This window comes from Pleurodeles waltl, chromosome 1_1 (assembly GCF_031143425.1).
Source record: "Pleurodeles waltl isolate 20211129_DDA chromosome 1_1, aPleWal1.hap1.20221129, whole genome shotgun sequence".
Lineage (NCBI taxonomy): Eukaryota > Metazoa > Chordata > Amphibia > Caudata > Salamandridae > Pleurodeles > Pleurodeles waltl.
In genome coordinates, this window is record NC_090436.1 from 59,590,015 (window position 1) to 59,607,377 (window position 17,363).

At 45.3% G+C, this 17,363-nt stretch overlaps 1 protein-coding gene across 3 annotated transcripts in view; it reads left to right on the top strand.

Annotated features, from left to right (window-relative positions):
- The window catches only part of ATOSB (atos homolog B), a 316,423-nt gene that overhangs the window by 269,493 nt on the left and 29,567 nt on the right, over window positions 1-17,363 (top strand). For all 3 annotated transcript variants that reach the window (XM_069212482.1, XM_069212498.1, XM_069212490.1), the window contains one exon: window positions 13,506-13,574. In XM_069212482.1, coding sequence (XP_069068583.1) covers window positions 13,506-13,574 — 69 coding nt within the window. The remainder of the gene's footprint in view (window positions 1-13,505; window positions 13,575-17,363) is intronic.

A 17,363-nucleotide genomic window follows, 5' to 3' on the forward strand; every position in this document is an offset into this window, starting at 1 on the left:
GTCCAGATCCATGTAAAAAGGTTGATATGTCTTCTAGAACCCAAACACATCTTCCGATTAAATATTAATTTGCATGTTCAGTTATAAATTTAGAAGAGGGAAGCACATATCTAGATTCAGATCTTCATTAAATAGAACTTCATAAAATCACTGCTACATAGCCTGAATAATATAGGGCAGGTGGGTTTTAGGTGCTCATCTGTTCATGTGTGGTTCTTCCTCAAAGATTAAACAAATAACCCATCTCAGTTACATATGGAATACCTACTTTCAGTCTGTATGTACATTTTTTGTTTCTGTTATGGGTCCCCAAGGGCTGCAATTTCCTTAATAATAAATAATATATTTTATGTATTGACTGCCAACCCTGCCAGCCTGAATCTGGATCTTGCTGAGTGTAAAATTCCTTCTTGCCTAAGGTTATGCAGTTCTGTTGCAAACTTGTATTACATTTTGCTTTCTTTCCGCTTTCTTAATTAAGCACATTGCCCTGAATCACACTCATCACCAAAGGGCGAAAAGATACTCTTTAGAATTGTATAATGTAATAACCGCTAAAGCTAGAGTTTTTTCAGGAACATTGTTCTCTTGATGATAGCAATCCATATCTATTGAATTTTGATGGATACGCCTCTCTGCAGATAGGTACTTCTACCTCCATACTCCTCCTGGTGCAAGACTGGTCCAGAAAACTTTTCTTCACTGCCCTACCTCAATGGCAGGGGTGGTGGCTCTGTTAAGCGCTGGAAGTACTATTCCTGTGATGTTGCTGCCCCCATAAAGCACCTCCATCCTTTGCACCGACCTCTGTTCTATTTTATTTTTTGAGCCTTTGAAAAAGTTCTTGGAGCTCGAATCTCCTCAGAAAAATCTCTTCAAAGTGCAACATGTCTTCTCCCAATAGGTCAAAGTTTTAGGCTTTGTGGTGAATGAGAGAGGCAAATGTTGATCAGTGACCCCTACAACATCTGTGTGTTGTGCTTTGGCTCTCACCTCGACTCCAGATCTTGCGTGTCGTGCCACAGCATGCACCCAAAGGCCATTAAAGAAAGGAGACTAAGATATTTATGTCAGAGCCAAGGAAAGTAGAGGTAGGTCCAGGCCCCATTCGAGGTCTCTGGCGTTGTGGGAATCAAGATCCTCCTCCAAAAACATAAGGAGAAGGGAAGGGAGGAAACACAAATGAGCTAAGTCGCCCAGGCTTCTCTCAGACTCCTCTTTGCAGCCGGAATTGGGATAGGCTTTCTGGCCACCCAGCCAAGCGAGGTCCTAGCATCGGTCCCACCACACTTAACCCCTATTACACCCCTACTGTACCCAAACTGTGCCCTGTCCATATCCGGCGACTTATCTCAATACAGTGTTTGAGATTTGCAGACCTGCATTGGTCTCCTTTTGGAGCTCTTTTGGCCCCGTTGGGGACTTTTTGGGATGACTTGTGGATTCCCATTGTGTGCCTTTCCTCAGCACCAATCGCCTCCTTTTTGCAGCCTCAGATGGTGCTGATGGCTCCATCAAAATCACCCCCGGCACAGTCTTGGTGCAGCACCACCAATACTGGTTTTCTATGACCCCTGTGCCATTGGTGCTGGCTCCAACTTCGGAGCTGGTCTCTGGCATCTTCGTCAGCATCCCTGGTTCTGGCACCTGTACATTAAACCAGAAGGAAGGCACAAGGCCAACTGGAAGAAAAAAAAAAAAATTGGAAAAATATACTGTTAATGAACTGTTCAGCGCAGACTCTAAACAGGAAGACCTTTAAGAACCTGTACAGGAATTTCAAGGGTTTACAGAGGCTAGTGGCATTAATACTTCTGCTGAGTTGAGGTTACTGGAGCCATCTGGGCCCTCCCTCCTGGATCAACCTCATACCACTCCATCATTAGAAAAGTGGTCAAATTTCTTGAGTTGTCCTTGCCTACTGTCTAATGCCAATACTCCAACAGAAGTCCTGCTGCCTTCCACCCACACTTCAGACCCAAAGTTGCCATCCAATGAGGCTTTCCTGGAACCAATTTTGACTTTGTGGACCAAACCGTCCTCAACCCCTGCAGTCAACAGGTCAGTTGCCAGAAGATGTAGGTCAGCCCCAGGTGAACCATCATTCCTGTCTGAACACCATTCGCCAGAGAGCAGAGTAATTCAGTTGTCATCTTCATCTGAGTTAAGCTCACGGCTGGAAATGTTTGTACCGCACTGACTGATAGGTAATCTTAAATGATTTGAGGCTTGGGCCTTAAAGATCTTTGCAGCCGGGAGTCTGGCCTTGCAATTCCTCAATGCCACATGCCTTTTAGGGTGCTATGTGCATGCCTTTTGGGACATAGTGGCTACGCTGCTCCCTAATCTTCCCTAGGAACCTCAGGCCCATATCCAAAGCCTGATCGGACAGTCAAGCAGCATAAGGCAGTTTAAACAGTCTGGATTGGATGTGGCGGATTCGGTCGCCAGGACAGTGGTGCCACCGTTGCTGTCAGGAGACATGCCTGGGTGATAACCTCTGTTTTTTCTCCAGATGTGCAGTCACTCTTGATGAATCCTCCCTTTTAAGGTACTAAACTGTTCAGGGGAAAAACTGACTCAGGCTTCAGAAAGCAGCTGTGAAGTTAAGAAAGATATTTGGTCAATGATACTAGTCGCAGTACTCCATTGAACCAAAGGACAAAGGTCTCCGTCGGATCCCAGACCTTGGGGGCTTGAACGTCTTCCTGCACAGGGGAGAAGTTAAAGGTACTGTCCCTTGCTAAGTTCTTTTGGTGCCCGAGATTAGACAATGAATTGTGTCACTCGACTTACAGGATGTGCACTTACATACTCTGATACTGAAGTCCACAGGGAGTACCTGCCCTTTGCGGTGGGCAGGGCTGTCAATTTGAAGTTCTTCCTTTTGGGCTGATATCAGCACTTACAAGTCCTACAAAGATTATGGCTGTCGTGGCAGCCCATCTCAGGAGGTTTGAGATTCCAGTTTTCCCCTGCCTGGACGACTGACTTCTGATGCCCAGGACACTGGAGATGGTGCGGTCAGACCTGCTGTTAATGGCTTCTTTGCTGCACGACTTGATTTTTTTTTTTTGTCAATGTACCAAATCTCACCTGGAGCCCTCTCATTGTCTCCTGTTTATAGGTGCGGTACTGGATACCACATTGGGCCAAGCCCTTACACCTGAACAGAAGGTACAGGACATTCATGTGTTGCTCCTGTGCTGCCAGGAAGGTGCTCATATCTGAGTCCTCTGTGTCCTTCACCTGCTTGGTCTGCTAGCTTCTTGCATCCTCCTGGTAATTGCATGCGCGCTGGCATAGGAGGTCTTTCTAGTGTTGTCTTGGCAGGTAGATGTTTCAGCACAGGGGTAGCCCTGTGGCCTCTTTTGTAGTTTCCAAGGATACTGCAGCGGACGACGCCTGGTGGGGTGTGGAACATAACTTTTTCAGAGGGTTGTTCTTCCAACCTCCTCTGGCCATTGCCATGGTAGTGCAGATGCCTCCACTCCAAGCTGTTGGGGGAGACACACCTGGAGGATCTGCAGATCAAAGGCTTCTGGTCTCCAGAATGGCAATGCTTTCACATCAGTCTACTTGCACTGAGGGCTTTTTGCCTTGCGCTCAAGGCATGCCTTCCTTCGCTTTGTGATCAGGCACTCCAAGACTCGACAGGCAATATGACTGAGATGTGGTAGATCAACAAACATGGGTGAATCAAGAAGCATACAAGCCTGGAATGTGGTTGTTTGTGAATTATTTGGCAGGCTCGCTGAAAACAAAGCTGATGACCTGAGCCTACATCATCTTGCTGAACACAAGTGGCGTTTCTTCCCAGAGGCTGTGAAACTCGCCTTCTATTTATGGGTCTTGCCCCACAAGGATCTCTTAGCCATTTTTTTTAATTCACACTGTGTGGCATTCTGTGCCCTCCAACTGTTGGAAGGAGTCTTGAGGGATGCATTTTGGTTGAAGTAGAACTTTCCCCTTCACTACATGTCCCCCGATACCATTGATTCCTTGGATTCTGAGGAAGATCTGCCAAGACCAGGCTCAAGTCCTCTTAGTGGCTCCAGACTGGTGAGTAGGGTGTGTTACGCAGACATTATGCACCTCCATCATTATCTCTGCACCATCTACCTCTCAGGATGGATCTTCTCCCAGTTGGAGGGGCAGGTCGTCCTCCGAATCTCCAGAGCCTATACCTTTATTCATGGAGATTGAGTGGGAAAACATTACTGCAGTCACCTGCCTGATGACTTAGTGGATGTGATATTATCTGCCCGTTGTTCCTCCACCAAATCAGTTTAATCTGGGAGGTGGCACTGGTTTGTCGCTTGGTGCGCAGATCGCAGCTGTCTTACACCTTCAAGTTCACCCTTTCTTCACCTCAAGAAGGTTGTAATGCGGGTACAGTGAAAGGGCACCTAGGGCACTGTCCGCTTTCTGTTGCCTCCCGGGTCTACAATCCCTTTTCAAATCTCCTGTTGTTTTGTCGATGTTTGAAAAATCTGACCAACATGCTTCCTCCCACTTCTTTCATTATGCTGCAGTGGGATTTAAACCTGTCTTGCATTGTTGATGGGAGCTTCGCTCAAGCCCATTCACAGTTGTTCATTGAGGCTTTTAACCATTAAAATGGTCTTCCTTGTTGCTATTACTTCCACAAGCATGGCAGTAAGTTATAAACGTGGAGCATCAGTTTTCCTTTCACCACTTTTTATCACAATAAGTTTGTCCTTGGAACCAGCCAGAGCAGCTTTCCCTCAGGGTCAATCAGTCACTCTTCCTCATTTCTACTATCTCAACTTACAAAGCAGGAGTGGAAGAATGCACAGGCTGGATCCGAATAGAGCAGTGATCTTTTATGTCAACTGCACAGAGGACGTCTGTGAAGATGATCTGCACTTCATTGACTATGTAGGTAGCAGAAACCGAAAATCAGTGATGAAAAGAACCTTCTTTTATTTGGTGAATTAAAATCTGCTATTCCATGGCCCACAAAGAACTACTGGGGGATCGGAGGGAGGGGTGGGTATTACAGCACACTCCACGATGACCGAGACGTTAACATATGCCATGACTAGGAGAGTTCCTGTAGGTAACCTTTGCAGAGCAGCCACTTAGTCATCCCTTCAGACCTTCGACAAGCTCTATTGCCTGGATTCTTAGGTGACCGTAGACGGGTATCTCGTCTGGTGTGGGGACTACAGGACTTCCTGGTATATCCATCCGTCATGGCCCTCCATTAGGTGGGTATTTGCTTAGGAATCTATTCAAGGGGTGAAGAACCCGCAAGTAGAAGTATCCATCAGAAGAAAAAAATACTTACATTTGGTAACAATGTTTCTGGTGGATACACTACTTGCAGATTTCTTGCTGATCCCTCCCACCTCCCCATTTGATGAATGGTCATGGACCAAAATAATACGTTTTCAATTTTCTGTTGTTGCTCTACATACCTTATATGATGTAATTCTCATCCTTCTGCTTTAGCGGCGTGGGAAACTGCCGTCAGTAAGACGGTGGTGGTTTTAAGGGGGTGGTGAAGTCAGTGGGACGTCGCCTCCGGTGGCAAACCTGCTACCATCAAGGTACAGCTATGAAGAAAAGTTTTCCAGACCAGTCTACACCCTGGAGAAGTATTCAAGTGGTGTGGAGTCTTAAGGAGTGGGCAGCGTATGTGATACCCAAGTCTCTCTTTATATTTGTTTAATACCAAAAGCAACACGAGAGGAACGTCTTACAGTAGTGTGGCTTAAGAAAATAGCATTGTATTTAACTGCTTGTGGACCCACAGATCATCAGCAAAGTTAACCTGAACACTTGCCCTACTAACCCACCTAATTTGAAGCACATTTAGTTTAGTTTACTGCATTTTTAGAGCGTGTGGCTACCCAAAGGCTTCCCAGCGCTAAAAGTAGACCACCAAACTGGGAAATGCCTACGCTGAGAATAGAAACGTCTTCAGTTTCCTGCGAAAGGAGGATTCCAGATGCTCTTGACGAAGTTCCAAAGGGATTAAGGACTGCCTCCCCATGTTGCTTTCTTAAACCGAGGGGTATTAACCCGCAAGGCGGTAGAGGATCTAAGTGCCCTCGGGGGGGGGGGGTTAAATGGTGTTCTAAATTGCCTGAGAAACATCGGACCCTTATTATGAAGGGCTTTATGTGCCATGCAAATAAACTTAAAATGAATACGTTGTTCTATGGAAAGACAGTGGAGCGAGGCCAGTGCAGGTTTAGCAGAGAGGTGTCTGGGAGTGTTCATAAGCAAACGGCCAGCAGTATTCTGCACAACCTGCAATCTCTTTTTTGACATAGCCCGGAGAGACCAGGAAAAGAGAGTTCCCATAGTCTAGACGGGATAATATAAGGGCCTTAATGATGAGTCTTTTGGCCAAGAATGGAAGAACTTTAAAAATCTATCTAATGGTTCTTAGTAGGCCAAAACAGGTTGCGGCCAACTTTTTAGAATGGCAATCCACCGTGAGACGGAAGTCTAACCAGAAGTCTAAACTTTTTATGTTTTCCTTAGGCGGAGGAAGGTCTTTACACCTTCCAGTACCAGGGCTGGAGACTTGAGCAGCGAGAAGTTCCCAACTAGCATTACTTCTGATTTATAATCATTAAGTTTAAGTTTAGAGTTGACCATCAATCTAGCTACATCTGAAAGACAGGAGGATAGGTTGGCCTGTTCTGCGTTGCCAGTGGTGGAACGAGAAACTACCAACTGAGTATCGTCAGCATATGATACCAAGAAAAGACCGTAAGGTTCCACAATATTAGCCAAATGGAACATATAAATATTAAAAAGGGTGGGGTTCAGCGATGAGCCCTGAGGAACCCCACAAGTGAGGGGAAATTTGTTAGAAAAGAAAGAACGATCAAGAACTTGGAAGATCCTATCCCTCAGAAAGGAGGAGAACCACTTGAAGGTGGTGCCTTCAATTCCTAATAATGATAGTCTTTGAAGTAATATATTATAGTCCACCATATCAAATGCGGCACTGAGGTCCACAAAGGATGATAGGTGCGTAACCGTCGGAGTCCAATCGTTGACGAGTGTCTTCGTGATGGCCAACAGGGCCGACTCAGTGCTGTGTTGTGGTCTGAAGCCCATTTGTGTGTGATGGAGAAGTTTGTGACTTTCAAGAAAACCTGTCAATTGGTTGTTGACATGTTTTTCAATTATCTTCGATGCAATGGGAAGGAGAGCAATAGGTCTATAATTACTAAAAAAGGGTCGCATCAAGTCTGTTTTTTTTTTAATATAGGTTTAACAACCACATGTTTCCAGTGGCGCGCTACAAGACCAGATGTCAGAGAATGGTTCAATATGTTGGTTAATACAGGCGCACTGATGTTCGAGCCCAGAGCTAACCTATAAGGGGAGCAGGATCTAAAGGAGATCCAGATTTTATTGTATAAAGATAATTTGTTACTAATCTTCCGTCACTGGTTGAAAAACTGGGACTCTAGCTCTAGAAGACTGGGAATTGTCATGTACTTGCAGGTCTATCTCTGGAGACGAGGGGACAGTTGAGTCGATATCTAGGATTTTCTTTAAAGGGAAGCCTGCCAGACTATTACTATGAGCTGTGGAGGCCTCCAATGGATTATCCATGGAAGGGTCCAGGGTAATTTCTTTAAAAGTCATAAAAATCTCTTTTGAGAGAATTAGCAGGCTGTTCAATTCTCGAAGTATAGAAAGCTGCTTGTGCTAGTTTAATTTCCGCATGGAAAGATCTGATCGCCTTTCTATATTCTAACCCTTCCTCCACCTCCTTTCAAGCTGCTTACACTTCTTTTTTTTAGTTGAATCAGTCGAGGCGTAAACCATGGTCAGTTCTTACGACCAGTCCTTCTGTTGGCAGTCTTGGTCGACAGTATGGTACCTAGAGAAGTGGAAATCCACTTATTGAAATTCTCTATCTGGCAAGGACCAGAGCCATAACAGGTGGGGTGAGAGAAATGTAATGTGTCCAACCAATCCCTATGGTTCAGTTTTGACTATTGGCGAAAGGTCAACTTCATGGGCAATTGATAGGAGGGGCCGAGGGAAAAGGGAGCGTGAGGGAAATTAGATAATGATCAGACCAGGTCAAGGGTAGAGGGACCTGAGGCGATAAGTTAAGAAGGTTGCTAAACACCAAATCGATAGAACTTGTTCTCTATCACTCTGGCATTGTTTTCTCTGAATGATATCTGCTTGTTGGAGAAATAAACTCATACCCTCTTGGGTATAGCATGCAACATCTTGCCTTCTCTCCCTAAGGATTTTTGAATACACTTGCCAAGATTGTATACAACCAAGAGGATGCGGCCAAGTATATTTTGTGGACAGGGCTAGACACCAAAGACTATGTGGGGCACGCTATGGTGTGATTTGCAATCATACCTAGATGTGTACCATGCGTTTGCCAGGTAATGTGCAGGCATCCCTCAATGATACGACTTTTAATGCTTTCAGGTTGTTAGGAGCGGAGGCAGATTCAGCTTAAAATTTAAGGGTTACTGCTGGGGCGTGGCTTACTGCCCAAGGCAGGCATCTATACCTGCGTAGCAGTCCATCTAGCCCTTTCGGGGCTCTTAGGGGGCGTTAGGATACAGTGGCTGAGAATGGGGCCACCAACATCCTGGCCAATCCTCTTCTTTCTCTTCCTCTGACATTGCTGCCACCAAGGTACTCTAATTTCCTCCTTCCTTCGGGAGTCACCTGTGGCCAGTATGGAGCAGAGTAAACTTTCACATGCCAATCTGATGCACACTTACCTCCACGTTCTGACGGACAACATGCCTACCATATAGTAACAAACAGAGCAATGTGCGATTATGTTCTTAGCAAGGAGATGTTGAGGCAGTGGCTGAACTTTCAGGGGATTTTCTTGGCTATCTGCCATCTAGCAATATCCTGAAACATCAAGGCTGGCAACCTCAGCTGCACACAGCTGAAGACCTGCGTGGTGTGGTGCAGGGTTGGGTGGGTATAGGGGGTAAAAGTAATCCAGGATTTGTAAAGCACAGGGGTTGGCTGCAGGGCCTGTTGGTAATTGGATTACTGTAATTTAACTTACTTAATGTTAAAAAAAACATTGAAATTCACTGATAAAACAGAGGTTACAGGGACATTATAGTTAGGTAATAGAATTTTTAAAAAAACATAGAAATTTACTTAAAAAAAACAAAGGTCATTCTCCTCCTTGGTGTAATTCCTTCCAGCGGTTCAGGCTGTAGTCATGTCTAAAATCTCTATGGGAATTAACATGGGAAACACACTTCTTTGACCCGCAAACCTCTGTGCTGTGCCGCACTGCACACTAAACGAATGTAGGCCAAAGTGAGCTAAGTACACAGGAGCAGAAGTGTAAAAGTGATTGAGCCTGTGGACTTCACTCCAGTGATACAAGTTAAAGACCTGTTAACTCCTACTAATCACTACACGCTATGCTGCCACCACCACGCTTCTGCTTAACTCATAGTGAAGGTCGTAGCCTTCCATTACCAAGGGTAGTCCCTTGGGCGGCCCTCCTGGTACAGTAAGACAGCAATCCGTGCGACAGCCCTATGTCATGGCACACATGCATGATTTCCCTTTGCCTGTAACAACAAAAATCAACAGTAGGGATTCGGTCATGAGTACAGTTGGGCAATCAGGGCAGGGGTGCACGTCCATTACCATGCAGAGGACTTTTCCGCCCCAACAAGAAGTGTTGACTCAGTGGGGCGTTTTGCATCAAGCACCTGCATGTGGTAGTGATGGGATTGTGATGAATCGTTTATGCCCCAAACCTGCAGATGTTTCCCTTCATCAGCATTTGTAGCACCTCTGGCATCCCTTACCCCGTAATATTCATTTTAGCTCAAATTCTTGGCCCTTTTTGGGACCTGTTCCTCACAAAGCGACAAATTGCTATATTGGCTAGAGATAACTGGTCTGACAATCTCCTTGATGGATAGTTTGTGGACAGCAGCCATTTCGTGGGGTATGGTGCAGTGATCTTCGCCCTGGATCACGCGTGAGGGTCCATGGGCAGAGAGATGTATTTCTGCATAATTTCCTATTAGGTTACTGTTTACTTTGTATGACACTGTTGTATTGTTTTATATGCTTTTCTAAACTATTACAATTTAACAAATTTCTGCCTAGAGAACGAGCACAAGTACATTAAAGTGAGAATAGTAACTGTAAAGAAATGGCTCCCTGTTGCAGTTACCCCCCACTTTTTGCCTGATACTGATGCTGACTTGACTGAGAAGTGTGCTGGGACCCTGCTAACCAGGCCCCAGCACCAGTGTTCTTTCACCTAAAATGTACCATTGTTTCCACAATTGGCACAACCCTGGCACCTAGGTAAGTCCCTTGTAACTGGTACCCCTGGTACCCCTGGTACCAAGGGCCCTGACGCCAGGGAAGGTCTCTAAGGGCTGCAGCATGTCTTATGCCACCCTAGGGACCCCTCACTCAGCACAGACACACTGCTTGCCAGCTTGTGTGTGCTGATGGGGAGAAAATGACTAAGTCGACATGGCACTCCCCTCAGGGTGCCATGCCAACCTCCCACTGCCTGTGGCATAGGTAAGTCACCCCTCTAGTAGGCCTTACAGCCCTAAGGCAGGGTGCACTATACCACAGGTGAGGGCATATGTGCATGAGCACTATGCCCCTACAGTGTCTAAGCAAAACCTTAGACATTGTAAGTGCAGGGTAGCCATAAGAGTATATGGGCTGGGAGTCTGTCAAAAACGAACTCCACAGCTCCATAATGGCTACACTGAATACTGGGAAGTTTAGTATCAAACTTCTCAGAATAATAAACCCACACTGATGCCAGTGTTGGATTTATTAAAAAATGCACACAGAGGGCATCTTAGAGATACCCCCTGTATTTTACCCAATTGTTCAGTGCAGGACTGACTGGTCTGTGCCAGCCTGCTGCTGAGAGACAAGTGTCTGACCTCATGCGGTGAGAGCCTTTGTGCTCTCTGAGGACAGAAACAAAGCCTGCTCTGGGTGGAGGTGCTTCACACCTCCCCCCTGCAGGAACTGTAACACCTAGCAGTGAGCTTCAAAGGCTCAAGCTTCGTGTTACAATGCCCCAGGGCACTCCAGCTAGTGGAGATGCCCGCCTCCTGGACCCAGCCCCCACTTTTGGCGGCAAGTCCAGGAGAGATAATGAGAAAAACAAGGAGGAGTCACTGGCCAGTCAGGACAGCCCCTAAGGTGTCCTGAGCTGAGGTGCCTCTGACTTTTAGAAATCCTCCATCTTGAAGAAGGAGGATTCCCCCAATAGGGATAGGAATGTGACCCCCTCCCCTTGGGAGGAGGCACAAAGAGGGTGTACCCACCCTCAGGGCTAGTAGCCATTGGCTACTAACCCCCCAGACCTAAACACACCCTTAAATTTAGTATTTAAGGGCTTCCCTGAACCTAAGAATTTAGATTCCTGCAACAACAACAAGAAGGACTGCCTAGCTGAAAACCCCTGCAGAGGAAGACCAGAAGACAACAACTGCCTTGGCTCCAGAAACTCACCGGCCTGTCTCCTGCCTTCCAAAGAACTCTGCTCCAGCGACGCCTTCCAAAGGGACCAGCGACCTCTGAATCCTCTGAGGACTGCCCTGCTTCGACGACGACAAGAAACTCCCGAGGACAGCGGACCTGCTCCAAAAAGACTGCAACTTTACCCAAAGGAGCAGCTATAAAGAACCCTGCAATCTCCCCGCAAGAAGCGTGAGACTTGCAACACTGCACCCGGCGACCCCGACTCGGCTGGTGGAGAACCAACACCTCAGGGAGGACTCCCGGACTACTCTACGACTGTGAGTACCAAAACCTGTCCCCCCTGAGCCTCCACAGCGCCGCCTGCAGAGGGAATCCCGAGGCTTCCCCTGACCGCGACTCTCTGAAACCTAAGTCCCGACGCCTGGAAAAGACCCTGCACCCGCAGCCCCCAGGACCTGAAGGACCGGACTTTCACTGCAGAAGTGACCCCCAGGAGTCCCTCTCCCTTGCCCAAGTGGAGGTTTCCCAGAGGAAGCCCCCCCTTGCCTGCCTGCAGCGCTGAAGAGATCCCTTGATCTCTCATTGACTTCCATTGCGAACCCGACGCTTGTTCTAACACTGCACCCGGCCGCCCCCGCGCCGCTGAGGGTGAAATTTCTGTGTGGGCTTGTGTCCCCCCCGGTGCCCTACAAAACCCCCCTGGTCTGCCCCCCGAAGACGCGGGTACTTACCTGCTGGCAGACTGGAACCGGGGCACCCCCTTCTCTCCATTGGAGCCTATGCGTTTTGGGCACCACTTTGAACTCTGCACCTGACCGGCCCTGAGCTGCTGGTGTGGTAGCTTTGGGGTTGCTCTGAACCCTCAACGGTGGGCTACCTTGGACCAAGAACTGAACCCTGTAAGTGTCTTACTTACCTGGTAAAACTAACAAAAACTTACCTCCCCCAGGAACTGTGAAAATTGCACTAAGTGTCCACTTTTGAAATAGCTATTTGTGAATAACTTAAAAAGTATACATGCAATTGAAATGATTCAAAGTTCCTAATGTACTTACCTGCAATACCTTTCAAACAAGATATTACATGTTAAATTTGAACCTGTGGTTCTTAAAATAAACTAAGAAAAGATATTTTTCTATACAAAACCTATTGGCTGGATTTGTCTCTGAGTGTGTGTACCTCATTTATTGTCTATGTGTATGTACAACAAATGCTTAACACTACTCCTTGGATAAGCCTACTGCTCGACCACACTACCACAAAATAGAGCATTAGTATTATCTCTTTTTACCACTATTTTACCTCTAAGGGGAACCCTTGGACTCTGTGCATGCTATTCCTTACTTTGAAATAGCACATACAGAGCCAACTTCCTACAGTAACGTACCAGGAGGACCTATGTAACATAAGGAAAACTTTCAAATCGATGCTACAATATAAAACAACTTTCAAAGGTACACAGTCCATTGCAAGAAACCCATTGAACTGCACAGCTCTTTGCAGACTGTATATCTCAGGCCTGAGATTTGAAAGTAAAAAATATGTTAAGGTGGGAAAGGTCAGTTGCCTGATTCACCTTGGAAGGATCTTGATGTAGCCCACATGTCTTCCTGTTGAATAACATCAGACATAAATCGTCCTTTTGTCTTTTTAATTGATAAAATGATCACTAACTAGCATAATTGTAACGTTATTATAAGGTAAGCACAAAGAAACAATTAAGTTTTTGACTTGTACAATATGAAGTCTCAATATTATTAGGAGTACTAATAATAACCCCTTTCTGAGTTGTCCTTGAGGAAAGATGTAACATACATAGGTGAAGACAAGCTAAATTTGGTAAAGGGTAGAGTTTTCCTGTGGCATGAAACCAAAATCTCAGTGCATCTGATAAGACGTACATTTTGTTATTGCAGTGATTTCTGTTGTACTGAGTTCTAAAGTTGTGGATGGGATGTATGGCTGGAAGTTGTGCAATCACTTAATACACTTTTCTCTTGTTCTTTCCCTTGCACTAGGGAGTCATAGACTTGGAGGCGTTGGGAAAGAAGGGCTACAGTGTCCCCAAAGCTGGAACTATCCAAGTGGTAAGCTTCGTGTGTATTTCTAAAACAAAAAAAAGTGAAGTAGGTTGCGGTTTTTCTGTATTCAGTTATTGTATGTGAGGTGAATGGGTGCTAACATGAATTCAAAGGAACACAGTATTCATGCCTGGAGGGGATATGTCAGCTTTACCTAGTTGCAATCTGTAGCAGTTATGAAAAGTAACAGTAGATTTACAGGTGAAATTGTAGATTCACATACTGTAAATATTGTGCCATAGGTGTTTGGGTTTGGAAATGTAGTTTTTTCCAAACATATGTGTGCGCATTTAAAGCCGCAATCTCCAAGGAAACCCTTGATGATGTTTCCACAGTGTATCCAAAACCAGTGACAGCTTTATCTTTATTTTTCGTGCTGTCTTGTTTGGATGGAAGCTGGAGATGTGATCAATATTAAAATGCTATTTCCAGACAGATACAATGCAAAGTGGACAAATCAAGAACTGCAGGGGAATTACTCCAACACCACCTTCACATCGCAGCATTTTCATGCCATATGAAAATGAATCAGCCCCACAATTCGTTTCAGCTCTTAATTAGGAAATTGTGTCAATAAGCGTAGATGTTTCTACTGAACTGCTGGAGAAAGCTTTGAAGACCAGCACAATGTTGGGAGCCCAAACAGAGGAATTTACTTTACATAATTTAACTAAATTTAGTGTTGATGAAGAGCAGAATAGTTCCAAAATACATGAAAAAATACAAAGAATGTTGACTGATTATTTTGATAATAAAACACCCTCCTAAGCCAACAGAGGAACCACTCACTAACAGAATTTCAATAAGAGTGTGAAAATAATCATCAAATACAAGTTGAGTGACCCCGTGTGTTATTGTTAGCAACCTCGAGCCACAATGAAGTTTGTCACCATCAGTCCCAAAGCTTTTAAGTTGGCCTGGTACTGATTTAAGTGTCCCACACAAATATTAATCTTGAGAAAAATATCATTGCTAAACAGATGATCGTGACTAAAATACTTAATATTGATCCTGTAACTGGTCACTGTGCCCTTGTCAACTGGCCAGTGACAGTTCCGAAGGCAGGCTGTGTGATATGACAAGTTTGTTAATGTACATGTACAGATTTAAGTGCCTTCATGGTGAGTCTTTACCTTGCGCTGTCAATGTTCAGAGTCAAGGTTGTCACAGTCGTCGGGCTTGTGCATCCAGTTCATTACTCTCATACTCTGAGCTTGGGTTTCCTCTTCCTCTTGCTCCTCACTTCTTATTCCTGGTATTTACATGATTCCTGGTGGTCACAAAATAAGAAACATTTCTGAACCTGAGGTTGTCTCTAGGTGAGAGGCGGGTGGCTATACAGTGGATTTCACCAGCCCCTTTCGGCTTCCGCTGCCGGAAAGCCAGCATGGATGAGTGGACGATTGTAGAACCTGGCAGAGTGTGTCAGGTACAGCTGGGTGAAAATTCAGAGCGTGATCTGTGACGATGAGAGGAGATGATTGTCTGACTGACGACATTTGAGCTTCACAGACTCGTGAATAGGCGAGTTAAGTTAAACATTTTTTTTAGTTTGCATGTGAATCCACAAGTATATGTGCATGTAGCCTACGAAACACACCTCCCGGGGACACTCCGTTATATACCTGTTCTGATGAAAGCCCGGGACCTTATAGGCCTTCAAAGGGGCTGAAACATGTTGACACTGATTAATATTCCAATTCAAACTTGGGTCTTTGGACAATAATATACCTAGAGCCCCCAGTTGTTCTATATTTTAAGCATACCTACTGGCACCACGAATAAAGGGACACCTTGGAGACCAGGAAGGTATTTTTATTTAGACTCTGGTAGGCTCTATCCTAAGTGCTCCCGTCAGCCGGTTGAGCCCCTCTAGGAGCTAGGGTGGACCAGGTGATGAAGCATGCTACTACTAGAGTGGGTGAGGGTCACTAAAAAAGTGAAAAAGAAATAACTTCTCTCTTCAAGGGGAAGAGAACCATGGTGTGATGAGCGGTCACAATTGTGACCGGTGACTAGGTCCAGGGTTACTTATTTATTGTGATTGGCTTTTATGAACTCACTAGAAGGCAGCCACTATAACCTTTCTAAGGAGTGGTCTCTTAGCCCACAGGTACAAAGCTGCAATTCGTTTTTCGGCCACTGAGTTACTAAACAGCGTGCAGATCTCCATGTGATACAGGAAGCCATACTTAGACTTGATTCTGTTCCTCCTCATATCCATACCCAACTTTCCAGCAGGAGCACACGTTTTAATGTATTCAAGCACATAGATCTACAAAAGGAAAATGTTACATACATGTAACCAGTGTTATACTGCTTAACTGAGTTTCAGATTTACCGGCAGCTCTCAAAATCTCAGGTAGTATGGCACAAAAGGTGGCGTGTGCCAGATGCATTGTGAGTTTCTGAGTGATGGGGCATCATCCTAGACACATCACAAGGTAATACCCAAAGGCGTTAGAAAATCATGTTGCGCCCCACAGCTAGGTAGCAGGGCAAGTCCAATATATGTGAATCGACAACCAAGATGAGCTGCAAAACAATGGTTGCATTGGTTTGTGTTGTTTTTCCATGCTTTCAAATGTACTTTCTCCATTTGCAGGGATTTCCAGTGAACAGTGTTTAAAGCATTACATCCATTCCTAGACCTTTCCCAGCATGAACACTAGATAGTAGGGGATGTCCAATATATGTGAATTGACGAGCAAGATAAGCTGCAAAACAGTGGTTGCATTTATTAGACTTGGTAGCATTTAGTGTTAGACAATACAATCTGTTTCTTTGGGTGTGCCTTAACTCTTGGGGGACACTTGTAGGATCGCAGCAGAATTTTCAACTGATCCAATATCGTTCTCCTTTGCAAAACTCACACTCTTTGGCAAAAAATTCCTTCCTGTTATAACTCCTTTCTTATTGGGATTTTGATGCCCTTGGGACTTTAGCGAAGATGGGAGCACCCACACAGCTGCCTCCACACATACACTTGTCCTACTCCCGCAAGACTATCACAAACTAATAAACGTAATATACAGAAAAAGGGTATAAACTGAAGAGACTTGATTCTCCACTCAGAACTCTACACAAGGTAGACTTGTATACTAGGATACGTAAAAAGAGTGGCCTCACTTCTCAGATCTCTCCCCAGATTTGCATACATACCTAGTAGAGTGAGAGTAAGCACTCGCTTCTCCACTAACACCCCACTCTTGGATAACAGGTGTGTGTAGAGCAATGCGGCCTCACCACTGAGACCCATCAGCAGGAAGACAGGCATGAATATAAGGTTTTGGTAATGCACTGCCCTCTTCCCTCAAACCTCTCCCTTGGATGAGGGGAGTGCACAGTAGACTGTGGAGAGGAACTGTCCTTTACATGAGACCTCTCTCTTAGATGACAGGTGTGCTTAGTAGAGTTTGAGGAGGGGATGAGGAGGGACTGGCCTCTCTGCTGACACCCTTCTCTCGGATGACAGGTGTGCACAGTAGGTTGTGGGGGAGGGACTGGCTTAATAGAGGAGACCTTTAGGAAACTGGCTTTTTATATAGTGCACTAAAATGAAATACACTGTGCAGAGTCCAGTGGATCCCCAATTGATACTGCAGATGCAAAAGCAGATAGGACTAATGCTCTATTTGTGGTAGTGTGGACAAGCAGTTAGGCCTATCAAGGAGTTGGGTTGGGCATTTGTTGTACACACAGAGGCACTAAATGAGAAACGCACTCAATGAATAAATCCAAGACCAATTTAGAAAAATAAAATTTGCTTTTATGTATGCTTTGAACCAAATAACT